General features: G+C 43.2%; 1 protein-coding gene across 5 annotated transcripts in view; it reads left to right on the forward strand.

Moving 5' to 3' along the window:
* Window positions 1-16,933, forward strand: part of PDZD2 (PDZ domain containing 2) — a 360,029-nt gene that overhangs the window by 260,168 nt on the left and 82,928 nt on the right. For 3 of the 5 annotated variants that reach the window (XM_041749706.1, XM_041749705.1, XM_041749708.1), the window contains 3 exons: window positions 3,112-3,613; window positions 12,583-12,725; window positions 15,618-15,750. In XM_041749706.1, the coding sequence (XP_041605640.1) occupies window positions 3,112-3,613; window positions 12,583-12,725; window positions 15,618-15,750 (778 nt within the window). Of the gene's footprint in view, window positions 1-3,111; window positions 3,614-12,582; window positions 12,726-15,617; window positions 15,751-16,933 lie in introns of those variants that run through there. The other 2 variants (XM_041749709.1, XM_041749707.1) reach the window with 2 other exon arrangements.

Here is a 16,933-nt window from a genome sequence, read left to right on the forward strand (position 1 = left end):
ACCTGTCATACTGTTCCCCGAGGTGTCAGAACCTTATTTATTGCTAGGAAGTCAGGAGACGATAGGGAGATGGTGCCAAACCAAAGATAAACTCCTCTTTCTTTGTCATTTTGTTGAGCATAGATCTTGCAGAAACAATAAAATAATCTCCAGTCACAAGGTTCTTGGAGCTTCCATGTGAGTAGAAATAGTCAAGATCCTATACTCTGAGTCAGTGGGCCTGCCTTTTTGGTACTAAAAAGAAGGTCTCTGCACAGAACCCATCAAAATGCTCAGAGTTTTTATGCAAAAGATAGAATCCCAAAAGCAATTGTAAAGAAATTACCTCTCCAGGTAAGATTTTTTTGGCAGATTGATAGTAAATGTCCAGGAGACCTAGGACAACCTGAACATAAAAAGAATGTTTCTGTTTTTCCAGGGTCTGTTTTGTCCTGGGCACTGGGTCAGTACTTTTGCCTTGACCTGCTCCTTTAATCCCCAGAAGTCTTCCCAAGAAACTTGTATTCCCAGATATCAAATTGTAAAGGCAACTCGGAGACGACTTATTTTAACATCCTCGTGTTACAGATTAGGACACTAGAGTGATTGAAACATCACAAATGCACAGTGTGCGGGGGTTTGGGAAGCAGGAGGGCCTAGGTTGACCACTTGGCAGTTATGTGAACCTGGGCACATTAACTAATATTTCTGAGCCTCAATTTCTTCTGTAAAGGGTGTTCTTAAGGAGCACCTACTCAAAGAAGCAACTCAAAACTTGGCCAGAATTATTACATTTTGCTATTTTTTTGAGACATAACTCACATAAAATTCACTATTTTAAAATGTACAATTCAGTGAGTATATTCACTTTGTTGTGCAACCATCACCACTAATTCTAGAACATTTCCGCACTCCCCAAAAATCCTATACCTGTTAGCAGTCCCAGTTCTCCCTTCCCCCTGGCTCCTGGCAACCACTGACCCACTTCCTGTCTCTGTGGACTTGCCTATTCTGAACATGTCCTAGAGATGGAATGACATATGGCCTTCTGTGGTCTGGCAGCTTTCACCTTGCATCATGTTTTCAAGCTTCACGTAAGTTATAGCACATACTTCATTCTTTTTATTGCTAAATAATATTCCATTATAGGGATAATACTACATTTTGTCTGTCCATTCACAGGTTGATGGAAATTTGGTATAATCACCATTGTTTGACATGGTTGGGCCAAAGCCAGAATGAGGACTTGGGTGTCTTGACCCTCCCCCCTGGTCCTGTGTTTACTGCCCCTTCACTGTTTTTCATAACATCTGACATATGTCTTACATTAAAAGTAGTGATTTGCTCAAAGGAACACCTACAGCCTAGCTAATAGCTACTTTTAAGGTTTTATACCTTTACAGAAATTTTTCCAGGGTGGGAAAAAAAATACACAGTTCAGGAAAATGAAATCTAAACATCGTAGAAAAATTGTGCTGAGAACCAAGTTTAATTTTAATTTACTAGACTCTAGTAGGCTGCTCTTTACCTGTTCATCTCAGTGTATTACATGGAACAATCCAAGGTCTGTGGGGTACCTTTTATCTGCCTGGCTTTTATGTGTAAGTTCATTACCATGGTTTATAGATCAGGATCAATGAAAGTTTTTATTAACTGTGATGATTGTTTGAGGACCCATTTCTCTTGTTCACTCTACTCCATGGTAAAAATTGAGAATTATTCCCTTCTTCAGTGAGACTGGCACTGTCATGGCATTAACCTGACCATTAGGTATGGGTGATAGATACATGCCTTTGGCCCAGAACTTAGTACGTTTCAAACACAGCTGGTCACCTCTCCTTACAACCTGGTCCCTTCTTGCATACTGACTGTCCCCAGCTCTCAGGTCGAGCTTCAGGCCTGGAGGGAGAACAGCTAGCTTGGTCCATTTGAAAAAGTTCTCAGGTTTTCACTTTTTGAGGATGTAGGCAACAAAGCCCCAGACCTCCTCTTTGTGGGCACATGAAGACCGGAAGCAGATCCAACTCATTAAGGATTTGGTTGTTGACATTCTTTGCTTGTGACCGGGTGATGTGTAGAATGTGGCAACATTCCATGGTGAAGGCATTTTCCTGGGTTTATCTGGGGTTTGTGCTTCCTTATCTTGGGTGCCATGAGTGGAGGGTCTAGCCCAGCCTGGTTTCCTGACTTTGAGCAAGTGTGTTTTCTTTGCTAAAGCTTTAATGGTCCTGAACACCACTAATTACTTATCTCGTTTGATGTTCTATTTACAGTTATTCCTTAAGATGTGGAGTAGTTATTGTGTGTCAGGCTTCACATGCATCGTCTCATTTATATTATTTCCTGCCTCTGAGTGTTTGGCACTCCTCAAATACATGAAATGCAACCAAGCCTGGCTTGTCTTCTTCGGGCTAAGCATCCTTCATTTACCAGTTGCATCTTGGTACCAGCCAACGCCCCTCTACCCTCTATTCTTCTTTTTGACTCTAATGCTTTTTCACCCTCTCTTTCACTCTAATGCTCTGAGGCAGAGGTTCCTGTTGTTGTGCAGTTGATATTTTGATCCAAAGAGCAGAACTTTACATTCCTCTCAGTCCATTTCAGCTATTTTTTACCCCGGGGACTTGCTCAGTAATTACGGCAAAACTGTATGAATGGAGGAGTGCCTGGTTGGCTCAGTCCATAGTGCGTGAGACCCTTGATATCAGGGTCACGAGTTCAAGCTCCACATTGGGCACTGCTTACTTAAAACATTCTTTTTTTTTTTTTAAACTATATGAATGGGAGGCTCGTGTAACCCTGATGCAAGACATTGTTGAAATCATTATTGTTTTCAAATCATATGTTAGGATTGACTCTGCGGATAGAAAAATCCATTTCTAACTGCCTACCCTGGGGTGTTTTCATTAGTAGTTTCTAGTTCATGGGGGTTTGGGTTTCTTTGGGGTTGTTTTTAGCACCAACAATTATGTAGATGGAAAGGATGAGTAGTGAGCCTCTCTCGGAAGCTTAGTACCTCAGCTGGGTGGCCAGGTGGCTAACACACCGTGTAGGCTGCCGAACGGGCCGTCCCAAAGCAGCGGTCAGGAAGGATCTTGGAGGGTTTTAACCGGCCCCCTGTGTCTGTTGCAGCTACCTGGCCGAGCAGTGCTGGAATGGCGGCTTCATCTACTTGATCATGCTGCGTCGCTTCAAGCACAAAGTCCAGTCTCCTTATAATGGCAACGGGAGCAGCAGCACTGAACCAGCGGAGACACCTACCCTGGAGCTGGGTGACCAAACTGTGAAGAAAGGGAAAAGAGCGAGGAAGTTTGGGGTCATCTCCAAGCCTCCTACCCACAAGGCCACTGAAGAACCCAAGAGCAGTGCTGGCTGTGAGCTGGAAAATGACCCTGTCTCGGAGCTGGACAATGGCCCAGACCCTGACCTTGGAAATGGTCATGCTCTTGAGCTCGAAAATGGCCCAGAATCTCTCAAGGAACTGGCTGGATCCCATCTAGACGGTTCAGAAGCAGACAGAGGGACAGAGCCTAGAATTCCAAAGACAGATGCTTCTCTACCCGCAAACAATGACAAACGTCGCTTCTCCAAGTCCGGGAAGACAGACTTCCAATCAAGTGACTGCCTGGCACGGGTAAGCTTTGGTTTGATTATAGAACCTGAATTTTTAAAGAAATACTGTTGAAGTTGCTTTTAAGGCTTAGAAAATAGAACTAAGTTGGCCTTGTATTTAGAGGCCAACACATTTATTGTGATAGATGGTCAGAGGACATAATAACAACAACAACAAAAATCTAAATCATTTTATCCTACTTAAATAAAGAGCTGGTTGAGTGATCCTAAGTGGAAAATCCAAGACTTCTGTGGTATAATTTGAGTCATATGTGGTCCAGATAAAGAACTTGAACTGCATCATTATTTATCACTACCAACACCAGTGGAATTGCCACAGCAAGGCCAAGAATTCCTGGTGGCAGCTGATAGCATGAACATTCAAGCCTCAGTATTACACAGGAAGGATGTTCAACGCGCAGAGAAGCATCTGCTTTTATTTTTAACACTGCGAAACCAGTGACATTTTTATGGGTTCATGTTATTAAATTGCTGAATTCCAGTGAAGTTCGGAAATTTCACAGAAATGTCTGATACTATGATATCCAGCTGTGATGGTCAGGATTGGTCTTCCTTAAAGGCAAAGCAGATGTGGTACACTCTGATGGGTAACGGGTACATTTCTAGCCTCAAATTGCCTCTTTCATTCTAACCGACATTCTCTCTCTTGAAGTGACGTTTCTTTAGGGTGAGCATGTTCCTTCCAAGAATCCTCTTGGCAGATACTCTTGTGGGTTCCTAATGAAGTAGTAACTTACTCCGTGGTTTCTGATTGGTTTCCTCTCTGAGTCTCTCCAGTAGACACCCTTTTAGGATGAAAGAGAAAGAAAGATAGAAAATGCGCACAGAAGAAGTTTCAAGTTCAGCTTCGCATCTGCTGAAATGGTACCCTGGCAATGAATAGAATTTCTAGTAAGGCTATTTCATGCATATTTCTGCAATTATACCTAATCTGTAGAATGGGAGGAGAGGAATTTAAAATAACCCCTCTCTCAGGGGACCATGTTCCTTTATCTGAGGATCTCAGTGACCTTCATAAAGCCTTACCCAGAAGGAGGTATGATTTGTAGATAGAATATGTAAATGAAGGAGAAGAAAAAAAATAATGTGTCTATCAATGATTTTCTACCAACTTTATGGTCCCCCAGAAAAAAGAATTAAGGGCCATAAAAAGATTATACTGTGTTTCTTATTGATAAATACTCTATTTGGATATGACTTTTTTTTCTAATGATTAGATTATGGATACACAGAAAGCCTAGGGTGAATAAGTTAGGGAGTGTTGGTTCTCTCAATCATTTTGAAAGGTTTAAGTTACCGAAAGAGATTGAATCTCATATGTAGTCCAAAGAGCAGGCTTTCATTTGGCCTAGGACACAGTGGGAATAATTTGGAAATGATTTTTTTTTTTAAAAAAGAAAATGTTTAAGAGGCCACTATTCTCTACTCATCTTAACTAAAGGCAATAACATAAAATTTTGAATTTCTGGATTGGACTATCTGAACATTACACATATCAGACTTTCTTTGCTTGGTTTTTTCCACTCACGATCAAATGTCCAAGAAGATATAAATGAAACAGTGATAAAAAACGAAACCTAAATCTTTTGCCTTTGGGACTTTTTTTTTCTTAAGCCACATGCCTATAGAAAGGAGAGACCTGCCATCTGGAATTTGCATTCTTCACAACTGTCCATAATCTATAGACTGAGTATTGACCCTGAGTTATACTTTCCTTCTTGGAAAGTCAGCATGGGCCACATACCCTCTCAGGCATGAATATATTTTAGCACCCTTTTCAACCCCAGAAGCATCATCGTTCGATGCATTTACCCAAGATTGATAGAGTTGGCAAGAAGTAAGTCTTCACAGCTTCCCCCACATCCAGGTGGCACCCAGATTGAAACCAATAGACCATCACAGAAGGTCGTGTAGGTTCTTGAGCTGAGCGGATTTTTATTTTTACTCCAGGATGAGCCCAAGGTCATGCTAAAATGGAATTTCCAGAAAAACAAAAACTAGGTATTTACCTCTTAAGCCCTTGGGGCAAAAAATTCCATTCCATTTGAATAATGGGAGATTAAACATGTCAGCATTGTTCCGTTTCTGCTTTGTTAATGATTTAATATATCTACAAAGACTTAATAAATTATGGAAAAGGCTTATAATCATCCAGGCCATTTTTATTTGTCAGATGCTTCTTTTTCATAGACTGTTATTTGTTACATGAAAATAAATCTTCAGTCTTTGTTTTTATATCCTCTTTCCCTTTAACAGAACCATAGGAAACATATTTCCTATAATAAATATCTTTTTTACAAAAAACCATATGTTTCAAAAAATATTAACACATAATAATACATATGCAACCAGATTAATCTTTTAAACTACAAAAGTTGGGCCCATTGTCTAAACATCTAAACATAAGAATCTCCTAGGACATAGGGACATCTGGGTGGCTCAGCGGTTGAGCAGCTGGCTTTAGCTCAGGCTCTGGGCGTGATCCTGGGGTCCTGGGTTCAAGTCCTGCATCGGTCTCTTTGCAGGCAGCCTGCTTCTCCCTTTGCCTATGTCTCTGCCTCTCTCTCTCTCTTTACACGTCTTGTGAATAAATAAATCTTAAAAAAAAAAAAAAAACTCTTAGGACATAGAGAAGCAATTTTAGAACTGAGTTCAGAGTCCCTTACTCCCCGTGTAGTGAAGATCATTACTCATCTAAGAGGAGAGTTCTTGCAAGCCTGTTTACTACAGATGTGTATTTTTGTAAGCAGTGTGGTAAAAAAAAAAAAAAAATACAACTTAGTCACATAACAGTGAAAAAGAAAATCCTACCGTTTGCCAACTGGGCAAATCTATTCATACCTGGCATGTGTGTCTATGGGTCCATTTGTGGTCTCACTCTAACGCTTGTAGTTCACCCTGGACAGTATCAGACCTCTTTCCTAGACCCTCAGGAGAGACCTCAGGAAGGCTGCTCCAGGTCTAAATCTGCAAGAAAAGGAAGCTCAGAAGGAGAGTTACACCCGGGACATCTCCTGGGTAGTCCCTGATGTTTGCATCAAGCAGAAACAGCATGATGGTGGTCCTCTTCTAGGAAGCCCCCCATGGTCCCTGGGTGAACTTCTATCCTTCTATGTGGCAATGTCTCTCCTAAGTCGGTGCCTGCTCCTGCACCTCTCTCCTGAGCCCCCCACCCTGGGCTTTCTGGTCTCCCTGCTTGCCCCACTCTTCTCTCCCTCTCCCGCAGCTTTCTGTTGGGGCCACACTGCTTTCATTTCCCACGTAGGTGGTCATAGTGTCTGCTACCCATCCCGCTGTCCACTGTCATCCCATCCTCCACTGTCCTCCCGGCAACCAGAGAGGCCTTTCTAAAGAGATTGCATCAAGCGTGTGTGTGCACACTCACACCCCGCAGCATAAGCCCTTTGGGTGGGTCACCTTATCTTCAGGGTAATACCCCAACTCCTTAGCTTGGTGAAGCCTGCGAGGCCTTTCACTGTCTGATCCCTGCTTAACTTTCTGCCATCGTCTCTCACTGCTTTCTTCCTCCCCAGTTTGGGCTGAATTAGCCACGATTTTTCCCAAAGGACTGTGCTTACTATCTCCTCTGAGCCTCTGCAGATGCTGCTCTTACTATCCTGTTTCTTCTCCTCTCCCCTGTGTGGCTTAACGTCTTCCATTTCTGGGGGACCAAACACCATGACACACCTCTAGGAGCCTCCTGCCACCTGTCTGGCCTTTAGGCATCTCCACTTTGGGCTCCTGCAGTTCCCCCTTCTTCATCAATGCATGAATCCCACATATCCCAACTACCATGCAGCTTCTTGTGTCCCCAGTAGAATTTAAAGGCGGGGACCTTATTTGCCTTTGTGTTCTGGCTCACTGCCTTGCACCTGCAGGTGCTCCGTAGATGCTCATTACCGAAGGCACCCAAGAGCTCCAGGCCTGAGAGGTGGGACACCAGGTTGTAGCCCTAGTTCTTCCATCCCCAGCTCTGTGGCCTTCAGGGTGCCATGTTCTTCCTCTGAGCTTCCATTTCCTCACCTATAAACTGATGACTGTGGTCTGATGACTAGGAACTTCAGCTCCGACCTTGATCACACACATCTTCTCATTTCTTACTGATCATTCTAAATAAGAAGGGATATGCAGACAGTCTCAGAATCTAAGTTTGCAACTAGAGCCAGACGATTTACTGCAGTAAAATTCTAGTTGGATGATGTTTCTTCTCGCATTTGGAGAAAAGATGCTATTGTGAAATATTATTTTTGGTTCCAGCAGAAGATGAGGTCATTTAAATGCCGCCAAGACAGCTCCCTTTAATGTACCACCTCTGTTTTGTAAATAAATCCTTTTTTTTTTTTTTTTTTTTTTTTGGCTACTATGATGAGATGTATGTGTGAGCTCACCCAGTAATTGGCGTTTTATAGGAAAGGGTAGCACTTTGACAACATTAATACAAAAGTCCATAGCATCCAGTTTTGCGTGGTTTGGCTTTTTCTCAACATGCTGACAGAGTCTCATTGCCCTTTAAGCCAATGTAAAAGGAAGCAAAGGCTTGAGCCATCTGTCTAGACAGGATCTGTTTCAGAACTCAATCGTCTCCACAACTGGATTGGGTGTTCACATGCTAAACACTGGCAAACATGCAGGTTTCCCATCTGGGCGAGCCTCTTAATGTCACTCTCAATAACTTCTGAAAAACTGTAAGATTAGTGTATAAACATCCTATATTTATTAATTCTGTGGCATTTATGCAATATTGTTATGTGTTAGCACTGTTCTAGTTGCTGGAGAACCCAGTGATAAATGAGAGACGAATTTCCTGTCCCGCAGCACTTATCACAAATAAGGGGCCACGAGCAATAAATAAGCAAATAAATGAATCAGAATGGTAGATGGTGACAACAGGTGCTATAAAATGAAATAAAGCAGTAAAGTGAAAGGTGTCTGGGCAGTGTCCTGGTGGGGAGTTAACCGAAATTGGTATCAGTGAGGACCTCATTCAAGAGGCAATGTTTGAGCTGAACCCTGAGAGTTAGGAGAGGGTGGCCCTGCAAAATCTAGGGGTGGGCTATCTCCAGGGAGGAGCCAGAACAAGAAGCTTCCCTGGGCATGAGTGATGGAGTGTTTCAGAGGCAGAGAGACTGAAGCACAGTGAGTGATGCGGAGAGCACAGGGAGGTGATTTGGGTAGAGGTTTGTGTCCACCATCTCAAAGATTCCAACCTCAGTCTGAGCCTAGTAGGAGCTGTTGGAAGGTTTAAGCTAAATGTATCATAATGTATGTATTTTAAAAGTTCGCCCTAGAGAGGCATCTGGGTGACTCAATTGGTTAGGTGGCCGACTCTTGATTTCAGCTCAGGTCACGCATGATCTCAGGGTCCTGGGATCAAGCCCCATGTCAGGGTCCACACTCAGTGGGGAATCTACTTGAGGATTCTCTCTTTCTCCCTATCTCTCTGCCCCCACTTATGTTTTGCCTCTCCCTCTAAAATAGATAAATAAATCCTTTTAGAAAAAAGAAAAAGGGGTCACCCTAGATGTACAATGGAGAATAGGGGATTGTAGGAAGCAAAGAATAAAAAGGGAGACCAGATTGGAGGCTACTGTGATAACCCAAGCTAGAGATGCTGGTGGGCTCAACTGCAGTGATTAACAGGAAGAAGCAGAAGTTAGATGGATGTGGATATGTTTTGCAAGTAGAACCTGCAGATCTTGTTTATGGTTTGGGTATAGGAAGTAGAAGGAGGAATCAAAGATAACTTGTGAGCTCTTAGTTTGCAAATCCTCTTTAGCCTGAGTGTGTGATGGTGCTTTTTCCATGAAGGTGAGAAAGCCAGAAGCAAGACAGAGGCAAAGTGCTGTTTTGACCATACTGACGTGTGTATTAGATACCCAAGGAGAACTGTAAGGAAGCAGCTGAAAATATGCTTAATATTATTATATTTAAGTTGGCCTGTTGATTTTCTGCCAGCATCAGCTTTAGCCTCATAAACTTTAGACGCTGACTTTATTTGTAATTGAACATGGCTTTCAGCTGTGGGCAGCTAGATGTAATACTGACAGTTGTACAATGGACTCAGATAACATCTGCCTCTTCCTTCCTGTTTGTGCCTTCCTTTGTGTACCTCTGAACTCCTCATTAGATGATCAAGAAATTCCAGAGCAGGGAAACTTGCATGGACTTCTTTGAACTCTCCCCTTAGAGTTCCTACTTTCAGTTATGGAGGAAACACTTATGCTGTTGGATAAAAATGAAAAAGAAGATCCATTTCTTGACTAGCATAGTTGGGGGCTGTATTAAAGATTGGTCATTCCTGCCCTCTGAAGCCTTTTTATTAGATATGTGTTTTATTTTGCATTTAACCGTGTGTGTGTGTTGGGCAGGGGTATGAAGGGAGCATGTGAATGCTGTTAATGAAAATTGTCTTTAGCTCTTTTGTCAAGAGTATACATTAGGTCATTATTCTTTCTCCATGATCATAGTTTTATGTGTTCCTTGCCACAAGTTCTGTTTCTAAAAGCACTTAAAAATGAGAAAGGACTGTATATTTGGTATCATCATACCCTCTGTGAAACACACTTAACATACTCTGTTTAACAAAAAGGTGGTAGGACAGGGAGGAAATGATGGTGCAACTAGTAATGGGTTGGCTAAGCTTTTACTAATTTAGGCTAAAGCCAAATCAACTTTCTTATTTCTAGACTCTGATTATGGTCCCTGTTGCTTTGGGGAAAGGATTTCACAGCTTTTCTGTACTGGGAGAGGGTGGAGCACTATTCCATATCTTCAAGACCCTAGTAGCCATGGCATATCTTTCATGGAAAGAACAAATCAAGCCACCATTCTGCTCTAGTTTCTCAGCTACTTTGTTAGGCCCAGGGAGGCAGCCATAGGGCTGACCCATGTGCTCATGTGGGATGCAAGCTGGGACAACAGCCATCAGCACATCCCTGAATTTTTTCCCTTTGGGGCTATCCACTAGGCCGTAGGACCTCACGTACTGGAAGTGTCGAAAGTTGCCATCTTGTCAGTAGCACTGACTCTCAAGGATGGCTTTTTGGAAATAGTGGAGCTGTGAGAGACTTTGAAGGCCAGGGAGGTTATTTCTGAATGGAGAAGAGAAAAAAGGTGTTCCAGAGGTCAGAGGCAACAAACCAAAAATGATGGAGTCCAAAGTGAAATGATTGGATGATATAGGGATTGTTGACAAGTTCATGAACTACTGTGGTAAGCCAGTGACTTCTGAAGTTACATTTGGCCAGACAGGCATCGTTTGTCTGTGGTCAGCAGATGAAGGAGACCGTTGGCACCCCTGCATGTTGCCGGAGTAATGGAGCCCCACTGAGTAGTGCTGTACTAGAAAAAGTATAGGATCCAACAGGTCTCTGTTAATAATTTCCCCAGACGTTCCTATTGCTGCACATCAGTGACTGTTTAACATCTGGCTTTTTTACTATTGCATAAAGTTTCATTTTAGTTTCTGACAATGTGTATTTTAGATTTTCTGAATGCTTCACATTCTTTCTCCTTTGCAAGTAGCTTAAGTGGGAAGGTTGCCTATTTCTAGGAAGAGGATGGCTTTGTCCATAGTGGACCTTAATGGTTCCATTAGACCTTCATGATGGATGAGGAAAGGACATGGCTTTTGTTTTATGTGTTGAGGAATGCATTGTGATCCATACCCATAGACTGAGAGATAAAAAGAACTTCCAGGAGTGAGCCTAAAGTAAGACCCCCAAAGTTAATCACCTTGGAAGGTTTTGCTTTCATTTCTCTGAACAACCAAGTATCTGAAGGAACTTAAGCATTTTGTATCAGGCATATGTTTGCATCCTTGGAGGAAAACAGAGAGTCAAGTGGAGAATTAACCAAAGCAGAGAAGCTACCAGTAGTCCAGGGGACTTAGAGACATGATTAGTTTTTTTGAAGAATAGATTTTTGTAAGGATTGAAACACGTTTTAATGTATTCGAAGACTGTACAGTTCAGTGTCTATAGAAGCCAGTAACAGATTCAATTAATTTCCAGTTTGGGCTTCTCCTAAGATCTCATTTTTATGTTCTAAGGAAGTTGAGATCCAATTAAACATGGTGGTTTTTCTTTTTTTAATGAAGTATAGTTGACATACAATGTTATGTTAGCTTCGGGTGTACAACATAGTGATTGGACAACTCCACATTATGCGATGCTATTACAATACCATTGGGTATATCACAATAGGGTGGTTTTAACATATATTTGTGCATATATAAATAATATATGGTTACCAGTCAACATTTATTATGTCCCTACTAGCTGCCAGAAGCACTGCTGCTTCCATAAATATCTCATTTAATCCTAATGACAAATCGGAAAGCATTAATAATTATCCCCCCTTCAGAGGTGAGGAAAGTAAGGGTTTTAGACAGAAGGACATTCGTAAGTAAAGTGGCAGAGTTGGGCTGAAATTAGTTGAACTCTCCTAGAACTAAGACCTAACTTTGTCGTCTTTTCATCTTCCTATATTAATTAGTAGCTGTGCATAAAAGAAATGGAAGCCAGACGCAGCCAGTGTTTACACACACAGTGGTAACTGGGTTTCAGGCAGAAGCAGATTTACTTAACAGATTCCTGGGCAGGAAATTGGATAATCACTCTTGCTGTCCATTATTATAGCCACTCGCCATAGGTAGCCATTTCATTTAATTAAAACTAAATGAAATAAAAAAATTCAGCATCTCAGTTGCCACTACTCACATTTGTGGCCAGTGACTCCATGTTGGATTGTACAAACATAGAACATTTCCATCATCCTAGAACATTCTATTAGACAGGACTGGCAGCTAGAGACTTTGCTCCAGCACACAGAACATTTTCTTTCTGTGGTCATCTGTAATACCTGTTGACAATTAATGAATATTTGGCTTGACCCAGCAGCTCCACTCTCCTGTGTCAATGCCATGTGTCTGTCCAGATACTTCACAGTGTGCTCGCTTTTTCTTCCAAGGAGGAAGTTGGCCGGATATGGAAGATGGAGCTGCTTAAAGAATCGGATGGGCTGGGAATTCAGGTTAGTGGAGGCCGAGGATCAAAGCGCTCACCTCACGCTATCGTTGTCACTCAAGTGAAGGAAGGAGGTGCCGCACACAGGTGACTAGATAACTCTCCCTTTTTCTCTGCCTCCTTATCCTCTCCCTTCCCTTCCTCCGGGTGTAGGACTCTTCCATTTGGTCAAAGCCCTGGTAATTGCAGCTCATAAAGACTGTGCTGGAGCATGGAAGAAAATCAGGCATGAGCAGTTCTAATTAAACACACCTCTGGGCACAGGAAGTGGCTAATTGCTGGAGATCCTGCAGACTCCTCCAAATCAGGAGAGATCACATTTCTTTGTGGTCTGTTTTGAGTTTCAAGTGATTGTTATTTATCCTACCTTTTAGGATACTGGTAATATGTGGTTACCTATTGAGACTCTGCTATTTGACAGAACACCACATTCCTGACATCTTAACCCCCGTGAGATTGTGGCTAATGACTTGGCAAAGTAATTGATTTTAAGTGTGCCCACAGTTCATGCGCTGTGTCAGGTCTGTCAGGATTCTACACGCACTTGTATGTATGTAAAAGTAAATGTGAATTTTTCTCCTTGTGACCTGAACAATTCATCCTTCAAAATTTCTTTTTTAATCTGAACTATCATCTCAAGTAGAAAGAATGATAGATCTTAGGCAGAGCATGTGCCAAGAAGTCCATTTGGAGTTACAAGGATGTAGCTATCCCAAAATATACAGCACGTTTTTGCCTTGCTAGCTGATTGCTTCCATATACACAGGGTGTCTACTATTGGCAAGGTATGTTGTGTGCCCACACGTATACAGTAGGTGTATAATGGTAGAGTTTCACGGATGAGTGAGGTAAATCCAGTTGGGAATTTGGTGTTCAGTCCAGGTAACCTGGTTATAAGGGCAATAGGGCACACCAGAGTGGTGTTGGCCTGCCCCAGACCCAGGGGGCTTTGAAAAATATATCTTGTGGAGTTGAAGGAGCCAGAAGTAAAGACTGTTAGACTAAGGAGAGGACGAGGGTACAAATTCAATGTGTTTCATGTCCCAGTTCTAGTCTCATGACTACAGAGTAAGATGCTAACAACTAGAGGTGAGAATAACTGCACTTGTCAGTTATCTGGGGGGCAGACAGTGTGTAAGGATTAAGACCTTAGTTATTATCCAGAAGAGCATCATTAAATTTCCCACATGAAATATGCCTTGAGGAACTCCCATCAGATATCCATTTTCCCATTAATCCTAGGTTTTAGGTTCTAGCATGTCTTTGGAAAGTTGGCAATTAGGAAATTCCTGTGCCCAGAGATGAACTTATATAGGACCGTTCTGGTCTGTTTTCTGTGTGAGCTCTTTCTAGTGGGTTTCACCATGTTCTCTTCGCCCTTAGCCTGGAGTTGTGTGTGTGCTCTCTGTGCTTCTGGAGTTTATAATTCATAGGTCGGGCATTCTAGTTAATAACAGGGGATGAGAGAGACGGAACTGAAGAGGAAAATAAGAAAAGGGATGGAGGTAGGGATGGTCTTGAATAAATTCAGACACTGGTCAGAACTTTGTGTTCTTTTTTACTTCTGAATCTCTCTCTTTCTCGGTGGCCCACCCACACACCTCCTTGAGGTTCCAGTTTGTTCTCTGTGGGCTTTTATCCCCCGTCTCTTTCCATTCCAAGAAACTAGAAAAGTTCTTAGCATTTCTCTGCTTTAGGGATTTTTGAAGGACAGAAATCAGAGGCTATCAGAAGTCTCTGGTGCCTCCTGTCTTCTGTGAAAGCTTAAATACATGGAAACGATTATGATGCATGCTCTAGAGGACTGGGAGAAAGAAACTAGTGAAGGAGGGAAGGGTGGAGAGAAGCTGGTTGATTTGCTGAAAAAAAGCAAGGTGGGAAGAGTCAACACGTTGGAGAGAAAGCTGAGTGAATCTGGGAATATTGGGGCCAGGCACAGGTCCCAAAGCAGCACCTTGGGTGTTGATATAAAGCCTTCAGAGGTCATGGTGGAGCCCTGAGTTTAGAGTCCATCCCTCTCACCCTATTTTCTATCCCATATTTAGCAATGGAGATGTAAAACCTCTAGCTCCTTTGGGACCTTGGGAGACCAGACTATTGGAGGTTCAAGTGGAACCCACAGGACTGCTGATCCATCATGACTGAGGGGCCCTGCACAATGCTCTGGCACAGAGTGCCACCCCAGACCCTCGACCCACCCTAGGGCAGGCAACCCTAGCTCAGTGGGAAGGAAGCTCTAAGTCAGCTGTAATTTGTTTTAGGGGAAATAAAGAAACAGGACACATTTGTAGACCAGGTCTGATACCTGCAATAGCAGGAAATTGGTCAGTCTGTTTGGTTAGTTTTGTGTTCATCCTTCTGATGAAGCTTGGCTGTAGGATGAAAATGACACTGAGAGATTTATCCTCAAGGTCCTATAACTCTGCATGTGTGTTGGGGGTGGGGGTGGGGGGACCCACAGACGCATGCTAGGGCTGCAGAGGAAATCTGGCCATGGCAGTGTCACCTAGAGAGAGAGGGCAGCAGGTTAGAGAAGGCTTTCTGTTGAGCTTGATGCCTTTGTTTGGCGTGCTTAGCTCAATGACTCAGCTGACGGCTCAGTTGTGAGGACGGATGGCATTAGGATTGAGAACAGAATGACTCAACCATCCAAAAACCTGGGGTCTCAGATCCTCTGTCATTGTCTCCCCCTGGATGGGAGGCATTTCATTAAGGTTGATGCAGGATACAGTGGTGCCTTAAGACCTTGCCTGCTACCAGGCTACTGTGTGAAGTCATGGAGCCTCCCTAAGTGGGCAAGTGGACCCAGCCAGACCAAAGGATGAATCCCAGCCCAAACTGTCGCTGGCCATCTCTATGTTTTCCTTAGCCTGATTTTAACTGTGCCCTCTTGCGACCCTCCCCAGCTCCAGGAAAATGTCCCTTCTCAAGCCCAGAATATCTTGACAAGGGATTTTTTTCCCATCTCCATTTCCTCAGGGACGGCAGACTGTCCTTAGGAGACGAGCTGCTGGTAATCAATGGTCACTTATTGGTGGGGCTCTCCCATGAGGAAGCTGTGGCCATTCTTCGTTCAGCCACTGGAATGGTTCAGCTGGTGGTAGCCAGCAAGGTAGGTAGTTTGTTTCTTTGTTTAATATTTTTAATGATGGTGGTGAATTTGGATTTGAGTCCTCTCTGTGCCACACACACACACATACTTGCACATTTACTTGGGCCATTTAGATGGCCATGATTCTACAAGGCAAGCCCATAAGGGTAGCCTCTGGATGAAATATTTAGTAGATGGAAGAGCAGTTCTAGGACTAAGGAAAAGGGAGAAATGGTAGGATGGATGGAAGGACAAGGTGGAGAGAGTAGCACCTCTCCCAGGGAGAAACCAAAAAGGAGACCTGGAAGCCCGCTGATTGGCAGGGACGAAGGAGAGGTGTGGAGCTGCACATCTGCCAGGTCCCGAAGGAAGAAAGGTTCAGGGCTAGCTGTGGGCAGGCCACAGGCCCTGGTTCTGTCTCACAGCCTAACAGAGTGTTGGTACTACAGGACGCCCTGTGAATCCTGTTTGTTCAGCCACCCTCTCCCCTTCTTCCTCAATTTTCCTGATGAGACAGTGAGGCCAAGCTCCTGTGGCTGGCTTCCATCTCTCAGAGGCCTAGATGTGTCTGCAGCTCCAGGACCCTGGCTCTTGATGCACAACCAATGTCTTTCCCCTCCCTTTGGCTATCACCTCTTTTTCATGAGGGCTCAGGCTGGTGCTTCTTGTACCCTCATCCCTGAAGTGTGTTAAAATAATGCCAATGTCTTATGCCCCCAGCATCCACTTTGTCCCCTGGCGTCACCAGCCTTAGAGTCCTGGATAAAGGCTGCAGGCCTCCAAAGCTGTGTGACCAGAAATAGAAGGACCTGAGTCCTCTTGCTTCTGCGTGGCTGTCCCATCTGCTGCTGATAAGATAGAAAAGCACCCACCAGATTTAGGAGCTAGTGCAGGAGAGCCCCTAGGCTTCATTCTAGTCCATGGAAGCAGGGGTGGGAAACCACTCCACTCTTCAACCCTTTGCAGCAATACACTCTTGCCAGGATGGGTAATTCTTTCCTCATTATCCCTATTATTTTTTTGAACTTAGCATCCACAAGTTTTTCTGTATTTTTCCTCTTAGATTACAAGGTTTATTGCCTATTTTTGGAGTATTTAATAATTAGAACATTTTGAACTACCTGGAAAATCTGTAATCCTTCTTTTACACCTTTCACCCCAATCCCATAACTCAGACACTTAGGCTTCCCACAAGAACACAGAG

Source organism: Vulpes lagopus, chromosome 3 (assembly GCF_018345385.1).
Source record: "Vulpes lagopus strain Blue_001 chromosome 3, ASM1834538v1, whole genome shotgun sequence".
In the NCBI taxonomy this organism is placed as follows: domain Eukaryota; kingdom Metazoa; phylum Chordata; class Mammalia; order Carnivora; family Canidae; genus Vulpes; species Vulpes lagopus.